Below are 13,938 nucleotides of genomic sequence, written 5' to 3' on the forward strand. Positions count from 1 at the left end.
AACACCACCTCTTATCTGACCCCCATACCCTGGGGAAATTACTTCTTTTTCCCATGGAAAATGGCCTCTGTTTGTGAATGCTTGCACTGGCTGATAGTAGAGTGCCAACCTTAAAATTTGCTAACTTTTCTGGATTTTTCCAAAATTAAAGCTTACAGGAACTAGGAGCAAGCATTTCCTTAGAGCCCCACATGCTACCTTTGAAGTGATATCTAGACCCTGGGGAAATGACTTTTTCCCAGAAGTAAAATGGCCTCTGTTTGTGACCACTCACACTGGCTGGTAACAGGCTGCAAGGTGAAAAATTTCACAAACTTTGCTGGATTTCTGCAAAACTAAAATTAGAGGGCAGACAGAATAAAGGGAATAGAAATTTATATATTTATCGAAGGGTCTTCACATACATTAAGGGCAGATGAAGCCTCCCCAAGGGGCTACATCTAAAATTGAGGACAGCCAAAAACTTTTCAACAGATATAAGTTTGATCTATTTATATATCAGTGGTTAATCCTCCAAATACAGGTTCAGGTAATGAAGTCATATACCCCCAGTTCCACATGTGAGGAGCAAAATCTGTACAGAGGGGGATCCTGAGGCCTTTCTCCCACTTGAGGTAATCTGCTTGATAGATACAGGCACAGGGGAACTCTCGGGGATTCCTGCAGGGCTGCAAACACCAAAAGGTTTCTTATGCTGCTGGCTTTGCACTAGGGAGGTCGGGACACCTCTTGTTCGGCGGCAGCAGAAGACTGCAGATTGTCTTCGGGCAGTGAGTCAAGCAGGGAGTACTGATTGCAGGAAAGGAGACCCTGGGGCTCTGTGCACCCGATTCTTGAGGAATTTAGCCCTATTCCTTCTCCTTCACTCCTTCCTCACTACTCTACACATTCCCCGCGGACCTGGGCAGGCTGCTCGTGTGGCCAGAGCTACTTGTCGTGCCAAGATACATCTGCTGCTCTTCTACAGAGCCTTCCCACGAAAGCCCGGCCCAGCGCAGCACGGCGCGCCGCCCGCCACTACTACCGCCACCGCGGGCAATGGGCAGCGTAGGAAACGTGCCCTGCGCAGGCGCGGAGTCCCTTCGTGTTCACGAGCCTAGACTCCGTTTCCCAGGGGGCATAGGGCTTTCCTGTGACGCCATTTGTGTGCGTTATTTCCGCCGCGGTTGCGCTGATTCGTCTTTGCAGCGTTGGCGGCGGGAGAGACGATGAGGGGCGGGAGGCTCGGGGCAGCTGGAGTCTGTGTCCTCGGTCCTCGGGACGACTCAGTAGGAGAGAATCGCTCGTGAGCTCTGAGGGGCCAGGAAGGACCGGCCGGTTTCTGGAGCTGGAACGTCAGAGCCGGGGTCTTCCGCGGGCAGTGTGGGTGAAACCCGACGATTTCCTGTTGGGAGGTGTCCTTGAGCCCCTCTGGGCCCCTGGGCTTCGTGAGTGGGCAGGAGCAACCTGGGCTGCATGCGCTGCTGTGCGGCTGCAGCAGGGCACGACTGGGGGGAAGGAAGGGGCTTCTGGCACCCGCGCTGGGACGGGCTGGGCAGGCGGGTCCGTGCCAAGCCCGGGAGGTTCAGCGAGGCCAAGGGCAGGTGTTGCACCTGCATTAGGGCAACCCGAAACACAAACAGGCTGGGGGAGAATAGATGGAGAGCAGCCCTGGGAAGGATGTGGGGGCATGGGACATTGACAAGAAGCTCAGCACGCTGTGGCAACGTGCATTGGGAGCCCAGAAAGCCAACACTGTCCTGGGCGCATCCCCAACAGCGTGGGCAGCGTGTGAGGGGGGGATTCTGCCCCTCTGCTCTGCTGAGACCCTGCCCTGCAGAGCTGCCTCCAGCTCTGGGCTCCCCAGCATAGGGAGGACAATGAGCTGCTGCAGTGAGCCCAGGGGAGGCCACAGAGATGATCCAGGGGCTGCAGCCCCTCTGCTCTGGACACAGGCTGGGAGAGCTGGGGGTGTTGAGTCTGGAGAGGATTCCAGGGGGACCCTAGAGCCCCTTCCAGGGCCTACAGGGCTTCCAAGAGAGTTGGAGAGGGACTTTGGACAAGGGCCTGGAGTGACAAAACAAGGCTTCCCACTGCCAGACGGCAGAGTTAGATGGGATATTGGGAAGAAATTGGTGCCTGTGAGGGAGGTGAGTCACTGGCACAAGTTGTCCAGAGAAGCTGTGGCTGCCCCATCTGTGGAAGCGTCAAAGGCCAGGTTGGATGGGGCTTGGAGCAGCCTGGGCTAGTGGAAGGTGTCCTTGCCCATGACAGGGGGATGCAATTGCATGGTCTTTACAGTCCTGTCCAATCCCAGCCACCCTGTGACTGTGGAAGGCAGAGGCCCTGATATTGAAGCAGTTTTTGCTTCACAATTTTTGAAAGCCCTATCAAGTGTCCTCACTGGTCACATCTGTAGTGTTCCCGTTTTCTCCTTGTCCTCTCAGCAGAGTGGCTGCAGAGACAATGTGTTTGGATAAGTCAGACCACGTGGCCTGAAGCAGGGACATGTGCAGAGGATCATAAAAGCCACTGGAGGGAATTGGTGGTTCTCAGTGGCTGGAAATAGGGAAGAATAATGTTGGAAGTGAGGAGCTGTGCTTTCTAAAAACTAATTCTGTTGTGTAAGACAGCACTGGAAAGTTGCCAGGCTTTCCAAGGGCAATTAACTGTTAGTTGCTAAAACTGATGAAAGTAGTAACTGATGAAAGCTTTTGCTCTGGAAGTTACTAGAAGAGGCTTAGCGATTGGAAAGCTTTGCCCGTTATTGAGATGTGCAGGGACAGGGCTTGGACTTGATGATGCTTTTGGGTGCCTTTCAACTCAGGATGTTTCATGATTCTGTCAAAGGGAGTGGTACTGGCAGGGCTTTGAAAGGGGACAAGATCGTGAACTTTTCTTCCATGGCTGTAGATTTGGGACAGTGCTGTGTCTCACAAGCAAGTGTTCAGAGATTTCAAATGATCAGTGACATTCCATTTCTTTGTGTTTCTAGATGAAGCTCCCGCTTCTTGCTGTGTTTGCTCTGGTGTCTGTGGCTCACTGTGAGGATGGTGCCAGGCTCCTGGCCTCCAAATCCCTGTTAAACAGATATGCAGTGGAGGGCAAGGACTTGACTTTGCAGTACAACATCTACAATGTTGGCTCCAGGTAAGCTCTGTCCAGGCTTCAGTACTGACCACGAGCAAATGTTCTCTGTGTGGCTGCAGGGTTGGCAAGGCAATTTCTGAGCTCCATGATGTGCTATTGCTTTTTGCTCCCTCTAACTCTGAGCTTTCGAGCACTGCCTGAAGGATTGACCCTGAAATTTTCCTATTCCTTCCTCTTCCCTGCTTTCACCTCATGGCTGCTGAAGCTGTCAGTCCAGCATGATATAGTTCCTGTGGTGTCCTGTGACACTGTGTTCCCCACGCATGCAGCTCTCTTTCTTGGCTTTGTAAGCTGTTTTTCACATTTATTCTTTTTAATGAAAATTCCTTTTTGCTATTAGGATTAACTCAGGACCTGTCAAAGATAAAACAGAACTTCCACCATGCTGGTAAAAAGCGTCATTTGCAGAATAAAAAGCTGACTGAAAAAATGCAGGACACTATTAAAGGGCTTTGAGATTTTGGTTTTTGATTTTTTTTTTAAGGCAGAATAATGCATACTGAGTGCAGTACTGCTAATAGAAGAATATATGGTGCTGTAATGTTGAATTGATACAACACTAATGAGATCCTGTAATTTTATATGTGGGATTTGGTTATTATTTAGGCCAGCATGTGTATCCATGGGATGGTATCTGAAGTTCAGCAAACTGCCAAATTGTGTTGTGGAAAAATGGTGGTTTTCCTGTCCTTGTGTTTGTTTCTCTCAGCTTTGCCTTCCTCCCTCTGCAGTCTCCCTGTAAGATACCTCAACTCTCCTCCCTGTCTTCTACTGGTGACATTTTATCTCTGAAAAACCAATTCTTCGATTTGGTCAAGATGGAAGTGTGAGTGCACTTTGCTGCAGAGCCTATGAGCAGATGGCAAAGCATAAGATTCCTGTCTCATCCTTCTCTTTGTTGTGTTCAGTGCTGCCCTAGACGTGGAGCTGTCGGATGATTCTTTCCCCCCAGAAGATTGTGGCATTGTCTCTGGCATGCTTAAGGTCAAGTGGGACAGAATTGCTCCGTATCTTTTCATGCTTTGAAATTTCTTCCCACTCTCTTTCTTGCCCCTGAGTATCCTGCAGCTTCATCCTATCTTCATCTGCTGTCCCTGAAATTCCTTCCAGAGCCTGGACAGGGTGCCAGATCCAAACCCCCCTCTTCTGGATGGTGCAGTGTAAAAACAAAGTTCCTTGCAGACAGGACTAGGTCCCGGGGTAGTTCCTCTGCCTGTGGAGGAGCAGCTGGGTCAGGCTTGGGTGGGTCTGGCTGTCTATGACCACGAGCACTCAGATCTGTTAGCAGCACTGACTTGTTCACCTGGCTCCTGGTTGCTCGTTCACATCTCCTCACTTTTCTTCCTGGGCTGAAATATAACAGTGTTCCTTAACGTCCAGCTCCCAGAGCCAGCAACCTGTCCCACACCGTGGTTCTACGGCCTCTAAAGGCTGGGTACTTCAACTTCACCTCTGCCACCATCACGTACCTGGCACAGGAGGGTGCCCAGGTGGTGGTAAGTGCCTGATTTATGGGATCCCTGCAGACACACCTGACCGTGCTCCCAGAGCTGCGTGGTTGCAGCGATGCATGTCTGTGTTGCTCTCACCCTGGCCAGTTCTGGAGCAAGCAGGAAAGGTGGCAAAGCCTGTCTTTTCCGTGCCTTTTCCAGGTTGGCTTCACCAGTGCTCCTGGGCAGGGAGGAATCCTGGCCTAGCGTGACTTCGACAGGAGGTTCTCACCTCACTTTGTGAGTACCTTTCAATTGACAGTGGAAAAGTGCAGCAGGCAGCTGCAGCCCAGTGTGGTGGCTTCCTGCTTGCACATCATGTCTGTGGCTTGCTCTGCAGTCACCTGGAGAGCTCCAGAGGGAGCTGGAGTTGGTTCCTGTCAGTTCTCCAGAGAACTGTCACACTCAGCGGCTTAGTTTCCATCCCAGCTCCCTGTGTGAAGGAGCTGCACTGTGGCATTTGAGGCAGAAAATCTGAGAGTAGACTCTTAGAATCTCCTAGGCTGGAAGAGACCCACAAGGATTGTGGAGTCCAACTCCTGGCTCTGCAGAGGACAACCCCAGGAATCGCAATCATGTGCCTGTCAGCCCTATCCAAACTCCTTGAGCTCGTGTCAAGCTCGGTGCTGTGACCACTTTCCTGGGGAGCCTCTTGCAGTGCCTGGGGGAGCATCCTCTGGGAGAAAGAGCCTTTTCTTAATATCCAGCCTTAATGTCGGCTGTTCTGACACAGCTGCGGGTGCTCCCTTGGGTCCTGTCACTGGTCACTGAGGGCAGACGTCAGCACCTGCCCCTCTGCTTCCCCATGTGAGGAAGCTGCAGAGAGTGTGAGGTCTCTCCTGCCTCTCCTCCTCTGACCTCATTGCTTTAAGACTCCCCTGGCCTGGCTTGTTTTGACTTTTCTCTTAACAATTTCTCCCTCTAGCTGAATTGGGCGGCATTTGGTGTGATGACCCTGCCCTCCATCGGAGTCCCTCTGCTGCTCTGGTACTCGAGCAAGAGGAAGTATGACACCCCCAAGAGCAAAAAGAACTGAGCAGAGTCCAATGCTAGCAGCAGCAGCCCAGAGCTCGGGAAAGGACACCCCGGAACCCTCAAGAAGAGCATCTGGGTTGGGATGGCCCGTCCCCCGCGAGGTGCTGCCTGCATCGTGCTTCAGCCCTCTGGGCAAAGGATTCAGTGGCTGCAGCAGCAGATGTGAGGTGTCCTCTGTGTTTGAATGGAGAAACAAGCAAACAGAAAAAAGAACAACCAGAAGTCCCAAACTGCCTTGTCCAACCCCTTTGAAGGCAGAACGTCTCTCTCCTCTGCAGCTGCAGCAATCCGAGCAGTGAAGCATGTTAGTGCCCAGAGGGGCCTGTCTGTGGGGCTCTGCTGCCTCCAGCACCCATTTGCCTGCTGCAGTTTTCTGCAGGGTGTCATATCTCAGGGTCCCCTCAAGGTGCTGCCTGCCCTTTGGGACAGATACTGCTCTGGTGACACCACAAACCTGATTTGATAGAGGATGTCACAGCTGCTGCTTTTTCCTGTTGATACTGTTCTGTGACCCACCAGCCTGCCCAGGTCCATGGTGGGCTTGTAAAGCCTTGAGGGTGAAGTGCAGGGAGGAGGATCAGGGTTAAGTTCTAGAAGAATCAGGTGCACAGGTTGGGAAACTCTCCCTGCACTGGGAGAGTTAACTACTCTGCTTAACTACACCCACCCACAGCCCCATCCACATGACAGGCTCCAGCTTTCAGTGGATCAGGACATGTTCTCTGCCATCAGGTCTTTTCCTGTGCCATTCTCTGACCCTCTGTCCCTTTGGATGACACTGAACCACCTGGGACACAAAATGGCCGTTGGTGGCTGAGGAGGGCTAAGGGCCCTGCTAAGAGGGGACAGGAGCAGCGCCACCTTCCCGACCATCCCTGTGTCGTCAGCCATGTGCACTGGCTGTCACTCGCTGCTGTGGCCACTGCTCCACTGGCTCTTCAGATGAAGAGGAAGGAAGCAAGGTCACCTCTTTTGTCCCCACGTGTAGGTGGCCCTTGGTGAGGGCAGGGTGGGGACCTTGTCGGACATGGGGTGATGGTGGTACATGGTGGGGACATGGTGTTGCCTGAATTTGGAGGCTGAGGTGGTGTGGGGAGCCAGCGATGGGTGTCCAGGGGAATGGGGTACCCAGGGATGGGGGTCCCAAGGGTTGGGTGGACTCAGACTTGGGGATGAGGGTCCCAGAACAACGTGACCTCCAGGGATTTCTGATTATGGGGTGGGGGCTGAGGGATGGAGATGCCAGGGGAAAGGATGGACCCCTGTCAGAATGGGGGTCCTGGGGGAATCAAGGGAAGGGGTGTCTCAGGGTCTGGAATTACCAGGATGGGGTTCCTTGGGAATGGATATCCTGAGGAATTGCAGTCCAGGATTGGGGGCCCCAGGGAAGGGGAGACAGAAGGAAATGAGGTTCCATGGTTGGGTTCCCAGGGGAATGGGGATGCCAGGGATGGGCAGTGGCTGGGTGGGCCCATGGGTCACAGCTTCTTCCCTGGGTGCCTCAGATTTTGGGCATGACCCAGGGCGTAGCATTGCCTCCCTGGGGTGCTTGTTTCCTGTGCATGCATCACATGGGGGTCCTGGGTAGCTCTGCCTCTGTGCCCTCCCCTGCCCTTTTCTTCTCTTTCTTTCTTTCTTTCTCTTTTTTTTAATTTTTCCTCATTTTTGTGGCATGTTCCCTCACCCCCAGTTCCTGGCTCAGCAATCCTGGGGAGCACCTGAGCAGGGAACAGGCTGGGGGGACACAAGGGAGGGGGAAAATGGGGAGAGGTGGTGCAGAGAAGAGTGGGGAGGCCATGGGGGATGGACGTGTTTGGCTGTGCCCTCTCAACAATTTCTTTTTCCTGGACAAGAAGGAAGAGGCTGTTTGTGCTGAGAGTAAGATGGGAAAGGGGAGCAGACTCTGTCCTGGGAGGCACATCTAGGGGAGTCCTGTCCTGGGAGGTCCCTGTTCTGGGGTTCACCTGGGGGAAACCAGTCCAGGGGTTGACACATCATGGCATGGGGGGTCCTGCCCCTGGGGGTGGTGGTGCCACCTGTTGAAGAGATGGCATATCTTCGGGACCCCTGTCAGTGCAAGGGTGGGGCCCAGCCATGGCCCAGCCCCACTGCACAGGGATGGCCATTGCCCAGCCCTGCTCTGGCCAGCCCCAGGGGGCAGCCAGCACCTGAGGGTCCCCCCTGCCCCCTTGGCTTTGATTCTGGCAGCTCTAGAGCTGCTGCAGGGGTGAGAATTCTGTGGGGGAAAATGGCCTGCGTGTTGTTTGCTCAGTCTTGCAAGAAGCACAAACCCCAAAGGGAGGCCAAGCAGTGGCTCTGTGAGGGCCTTTGATGGTTTTCAGAGCAGGACTGGATGGAAAGCCCCCATGCAAGGGCAGCTGTGAGGGAACCAGTCTGGAAATGCAACAATTGATCATTTGTTCCCTCTTGCCAAGGGACTGAGAGAACCACAAAACTACTGAAATCCCACAACAATCTGCTCAACAACCTGACCTGGACCCTCCTTCTCCTTCCTGCCAGATGCCCTGCACCCACCACAGCCGTTCTCTCACTGCCCTCCACACCTGGATGGGGAGAGAAAATTGAACAAAAGGTTCCTGGTTTGAGACAAGGACCAGGAGAGATCACTCATCAAATCCTGTCACGGGAAATGCAGGCTCAGAATTAACAACATGAATTGAATATCTGCTGACAAAATCAGAGCAGGATAAGGAAAAGTCAAATAAACCCTTCAAAAAACCTTCCCCCCCACCCCAAACTCCTTCCTGGGCTCTCCCTCCTCCCTCCAGCAGCGCAGGGAGATGGGAAGGGAGGTCCCAGGCAGTTCAGCACAGGTTGTTTCTGCTGCTGCTCAGCCAGAGTAGTTGCAGTCCTTGCCCTCCTCCACCAAACTGGGGTTCCTGCCTTCCACAGGAGTCTTCTCCAGCGATTTCTGCAGCGGGAGTCCTTCCTGCGGGCTGCAGCTCTGCCCCAGCTGCTCCAGGCTGAGGCCCTTCCTTGCCCATGCTCAGTGTCCCGGGAACTGCTCAAGCAGGGGCTTCCCACGAGCTCACAGCTTCCTTCGGGCATCCTCTGCTTGGCCGGGGCTCCTGCAGGGTTGCAGCAGGGTGTCTGCTTCCTGGGGACCCCCACAGGCTTTGGGCAAATCCCTGGAGACCCTCATGCCCCTCCTTCCTTCCTGCAGGGCTGTTCCTCTCGCAACCTCGGAGTGAAAACCACATTCACTCTCCTGTGAAAATTTAAAAAGTTTAATAAAGGACAATAGGAGACAAGGACCCTAGAGCAAAGGTTGGCGCTCAGCCAAGAGCACACTGTTCTCTTCGGGGATACCCCTTAAATATCTTTTCCCTTATATCAATCAGCCTGTCGCGTAGTAAACTTTTCCCCCAAATTAGTTTACATGTTCCAAGAACTGTTCAGCATATCTCCTCCTTGGATCCACCTTTTTAGAGGATGCATATTCCTGGGTTGTTCTTTTAGTCCTTTTTTATCATCGTCTTCCGTTTTGGGCCTTGGTCCACACTGTCTTCAGAGGATGGGTGTTGATAGTTGGCATATCTGTAGCAGGTGTCCTCATCCTGTGTTCATTGGATGTTATGCAATCCAAGCAGGCATTTTAATACAAGCATACTTATATCAGCTATTTCAATACTATGTCTAAGATTAATTAATACTAGAAATAAAAATGATATCTTTATAACAAAGCTACTTTCACATCGCACATACAAAATCCATTTTAATATTTGCAAAAAGCCAATATCATAATATGTATCTATAACACTCGGGTTCCTCTTGGCTGCCGCAATTCCATCTCTGCCTCCCCTTGGATTTGCCCTTCCCAGCTCTCGGAGCTTTCACACCAACATACCCGTCCCCCATCTGCTCTAGGACATCCTGTGAGTCCCGGAAGCTGTTGGGGGCGCTGCCATGGCAACAGTCGGTCCCGACATGTCTCGACAGTGGCTTTGGGCTCTTTGTCACAATCGGTTCAGACACATCCCAACCGCTGGTCCCATCACATTGGAATGTCGGCTCCAGGACATTGTCACATCTCCCGCACTCTATGAGAGTGCCATGGCAGCCGCAACTACCGGCTCAGGATCTCAGTCCCTCTGTCCGGGAGACTCCTCCCGGGGATCCCTCCTCCCGCGCCGTCGGCAGCTTCGCCCATCAGGATTTCAGTCCCTCCTTCCCAAGGTCTGCCCCCGGTCTTCGCCTCACCCCCAGCCCCTCCGGCCCCTTTCGGTCGTGCCCCTGAGGGCACGTCCCGACTGAGGGTCCAGAGCTCCTCCCAGGATCTGTTGGCGTCCAGGGAGCACTGTGCGGGGATTTCGGATCCCTCACATCGTCCTTTCCCACAGGTTACGGGCTCCAGCAGCCCCATTGTGATCCTTCAGGATGTGCCCAAACCGCCTGAATCACAGCTCTCTGTCAGATACAAACCAAAGACCACCAGAATCATCACCAGGGACCTGATCCGGGACCTCGTGTAAGGCTGTGCCCGAGTCCTGAGGGGTTTTGGGGGAATGGGTGTCAGTGCAGCATCCCAAAATCTCTAGGGAGCAGGGACTGGCAGTGTGCCCTGGCCACCCCTGGGGATCCTGCCCCCTGCATCCCTGCCTGGTGCCACTTTCACCACACTTTCCCTTCCTGCCTCACCCCAAAACAAGAGAGCCAGGTCTCCACGGCTTCCCCAGCACTTCCCATATTGATCTGGGCTGACATGGTGGCTGAGTGGGCAGCTCAGGGAGCACAGGGACCTGTTGGGGTCACCATGCCACTAAGCTCTCTCTCTGTGCTCCCCAGCATTCCCCAGGAGAAGCCCCAGCCGTGTCTCATCATTGGAGAAAAGGAATATGAGAAACTTAAGGAATCAGCTCGAGCCCTGACTGAGGTGGAGCGTTGGGACAGGCTGAAGACGCTGAGAGCCAGACAGGACGCTGCTTTTGTAGGCATTTCCCTTTCTGCTTCCCCCTTTTCCTGCTCCACAGCTGGGTTTGAGGGGTGGTGGCTCCCGCAGGGGGTCCTCCCTCTGTCCACCACATTTTGGGGCACAGGGTAGGCTGCAGGGCTCAGGGCTCCACTGAGAGCTGGGCAGCATCCCTGAAATTGTGCCCAGCACTGCCAGCCTTCAAAGGGCATGGGGTGTCTGCCCAGAGGTGTGGGGAGGGGTGCCCATGGATATGCCATGAGTGTCAGGAGTGCAGCACCTGAAGTGTGACCCCTGTGAGCCCTTGGGAAGGTGCCCAGGATTGGGCAGCGCTCTCTGTACCCATAGGAAGCCCTAAAAAAGGCCCAGATCGAGGAGCAGAGAAAGGCAGAGCTGGAGGACAAGAGGAACCGCTGGAGAGACATGGAGGAGGAGCTGCAGCAGGAGGAGCAGAAGCTGCTGCAGCGGGCGACGAGGATGAGGCTGGAGCAGGAGGAAGATGTGCGGGAACTGAACGCGGTAGGGCCGGCGCTCCCCTCTGTCACCTGGCATTGCTGAGTCTCCCCTGCTCCTTGTGCTCCCAGGCTCTTCCTCTCCTTCCCTGGCCCTCCCTGCTCCCTGTGTCCCAGTGCGGCTCCGAGCCACAGACACCTCTTGTCCCTACAGCTGTTCCTCAATGCCAAGTGCAACATGATCCGGGACAAGCAAGTCCTGGAGAAGCAGATGATCCTCAAGGAACTGGCAGAGGAAGAGAAGCGCCTGGACAAGATGATGGAAATGGAGCAGGAGAAGGGCATGGAGGTCCAGGAGGAGCTGGAGCGCCAGAGGAAGCAGGAGCTGATGAGGTGAGCAGGAGGCTCCCTCTTCCCCATGGAGGCATCTGGCCCATTCCAACCACACCAGCCCTGTCCATGCCAGCATGCCCATGATGGGGAGCAGGATGAAGCCATAGGAAACCCTTCTGCTCTTGTATTCCCAGAGCCCGGCAGGGCATTGTGAAACAGATGGAGCAGAATGCAGAGGAGCGGGCATTGAGGGCTGAGGAGCTGTACCAGGAGGGCCAGAGGCAGCTGGAGCGACTGGAGCAGATGAAGAGGGAGGATCGGAAGGTGGGAGCAGGGAATAGGGAGTTGCGGGGAGGTTTCCACGTGGCTGGAAAGGGATTGGCAGAGCTGGATCAGCCACACTCAGGGAGTGGGGACAGCAGCCAGCAGGATCAGAGCTCTAGTCCCTTGGGGACATTGTGACATCCAAAGCCTTCCTGCCCTGGGTGACAAGGATGGAAGAGCACTCGACTTGGTGATCTCCAGCCCTGCATGGCATTTCCAGGCCTGGGAGCAGAAACAGGAGCGACTAAAGCAAATCCATGCTGATATTAAACGTTTCAACATGGAGAGCCAGAGGCTGAAGGATCAACAGCGGGAGCAGGAGAGGTTGGAGGATGAGCGGGTGCTGGAGCAGCAGCGGCAGAAGGCTGTAAGAGCAGTGGGCTCCTGGTGGGGTGGGCAGGGGCTGCAGGAGCTGTCCTTGGGCTCTGTCTCATCCTGGGCTCTGTCCCACCCTGGGGCTCTGACCCCTGTAGGAGCGTGAGGCCGCCTTGGAGGCGGAGCAGCAACAACTGCGTCTGGAGAAGGAGAAGGAGCTGGCCCGGCTCAGGGCCACACAGGAACGGGCCCAGGACTGGCAGGCAGAGCAGGTGAGTGGCCCAGGAACAGGTGATGTGCTCCCCTGCCACCGTCCCTGTCCCCAGACTGGTGAAGGGGCAGCACCCCTGGATGTGGGGGCTCTGTAGGACCAGCCCCTGGAGCCAGGGTACATCCTGGAGCAGAGCCAAAGCCACGGCCAAGGGCTTCCAAAGGTGCCCCTGAGGGAAGCTCAGCACTGTCCCCTATTTGGGCAGGATGCTCTGAGAGCCAAGAGGAACCAAGAGGTCGCAGACCGGGAATGGCGGCGGCGGGAGCTGGAGAAGGCGCGGAAGAAGGCCGAGCTGGAGCAGCAGCTGAAGCAGGACCGGCTGGAGCAGGTGGCCCAGAAGGAGCAGTACCTGGCCATGCAGGTGCAGCAAGACCGCCAGGAATTCCAGAGGGTGCTCAGGTGAGGCACGTGGGACTGAGGGATGGCTGAGGTGGTGGCCAGGGGGCTCCCAGTTTCAGCTAGTTGCTCTAGGGGCTCCAGTGCCAGCCCAGGTGCTGTGCCAGGTGTGAGGGGCTGTGGCAGGGTTCCTGAGCCAGCCCAGCTCTTCCACAGGGCCCATCAGGAGCAGCTGGAGCGGGAGAAGCTGGAGCAGGAGCAAAGGGAGCTCCGGCAGCGTACCCATGCTGAAGATCTCCGGCGGCAGATCCAGGAGCTGCAGCAGCAGCGGCAGAGGGAGCGGGCGGCCGGCATTGAGGAGGGCCGGCGGCTGCAGCAGGAGGTCCGGCAGCGCAGCCAGCGCCTCACCCAGTTCAGGCAGCAGAAGCTGCAGGAGTTCAGGTCAGGGGCTGCCAGTGCTGCTTCCCTGGGCTCCTTGGGCTCCCCAAATCCTTCCTAGTGTCCCAGCCTGGGCCACCTCCCAGCTCCCTCTGCATCCTCAGCAAATGGGACCTGCTGTGGGGCGAGAGTCCCAGATCCATTGGGAACCTGATGGATTCTTTCCTCTGCAGAGCCACTGGAATGCCCGAAAAGTACTGTGCCCAGGTGGAGCGCAAAGCCCAGAGCCAAGCCAGCAGAGCCCCCTCCTAGGCCCAGCCCCACCAGGAACCAGCTCCAATTCCCCACGGATTTGGGGCTCCATTTGCATTGACTAAATTTTCCAATAAACAGTGTTTCTGAGAAGATGGTGTTTTCCGTCCTTCCCTGGTCTCAGGGCTGTTTGGGAGGACCTGCCCTCAGGGCTGGAGGAGCCTTGAGGCTCCTTGTCCCACGTGTCCCACTCTGGGGTTGTGTTACAGGTTTGGGCTTAGTAGTGGATTTTTGCCATTTGTCAACTGAAAGATGATGGAAGAAAGAGGGGGTGATACCCCAGGGATGGATGGCAGGTGAGTGAGTTAACAAAAGAAGTGGGTGATCGCTCTGGCTGACCATCTGTTATAAACAATCCAGACCCCAAGTGGGAATGAGTTATAGAAGATTTACTGAGAACAAAAAAAATCAGCAAAGCAAAAGAGACTGTGCTTGGGAGCATGGCAAAATGCCAGAGGCTCATGCACAAAAATGATGGGTCCATCTTTTATACCCCTGATATTGCATCAGCTTTATGCACATTTATGCGTATTCTGTGACTAGGAAGGACTGGCAGAAACACCGCATTCTAAGTGGCCCAGATGCCCTATGGATCCCGAGCATTGACTACCCCAGGAACAGGTACTTCGAAGA

The 13,938-nt window shown here is 54.8% G+C and overlaps 2 protein-coding genes across 2 annotated transcripts; both read left to right on the forward strand.

Annotated features, from left to right (window-relative positions):
* The first annotated feature begins 1,179 nt into the window (after window positions 1-1,179).
* On the forward strand, window positions 1,180-6,763 carry LOC132085089 (translocon-associated protein subunit beta-like). Its single transcript, XM_059490457.1, has 7 exons — window positions 1,180-1,427; window positions 2,975-3,129; window positions 3,839-3,955; window positions 4,038-4,136; window positions 4,517-4,625; window positions 4,782-4,859; window positions 5,545-6,763. The coding sequence occupies exons 2-6, from the start codon at window positions 2,975-2,977 to the stop codon at window positions 4,824-4,826; spliced, it is 525 nt and encodes a 174-aa protein (XP_059346440.1). The 5' UTR covers window positions 1,180-1,427; the 3' UTR covers window positions 4,827-4,859; window positions 5,545-6,763.
* Window positions 6,764-9,728: 2,965 nt separating this feature from the next.
* LOC132085088 (cilia- and flagella-associated protein 45-like) lies at window positions 9,729-13,305 on the forward strand. The gene is given in 12 exon segments (XM_059490455.1): window positions 9,729-9,880; window positions 9,882-9,993; window positions 9,995-10,143; window positions 10,461-10,602; window positions 10,933-11,103; window positions 11,251-11,429; window positions 11,564-11,693; window positions 11,914-12,060; window positions 12,167-12,280; window positions 12,485-12,678; window positions 12,832-13,056; window positions 13,227-13,305. Coding segments are annotated over 12 exon segments (1,794 nt in total).
* The last annotated feature ends 633 nt before the right edge of the window (window positions 13,306-13,938 follow it).

The sequence above is a fragment of the Ammospiza nelsoni genome, chromosome 28 (assembly GCF_027579445.1).
Source record: "Ammospiza nelsoni isolate bAmmNel1 chromosome 28, bAmmNel1.pri, whole genome shotgun sequence".
NCBI classification, from domain to species: Eukaryota; Metazoa; Chordata; class Aves; order Passeriformes; family Passerellidae; genus Ammospiza; species Ammospiza nelsoni.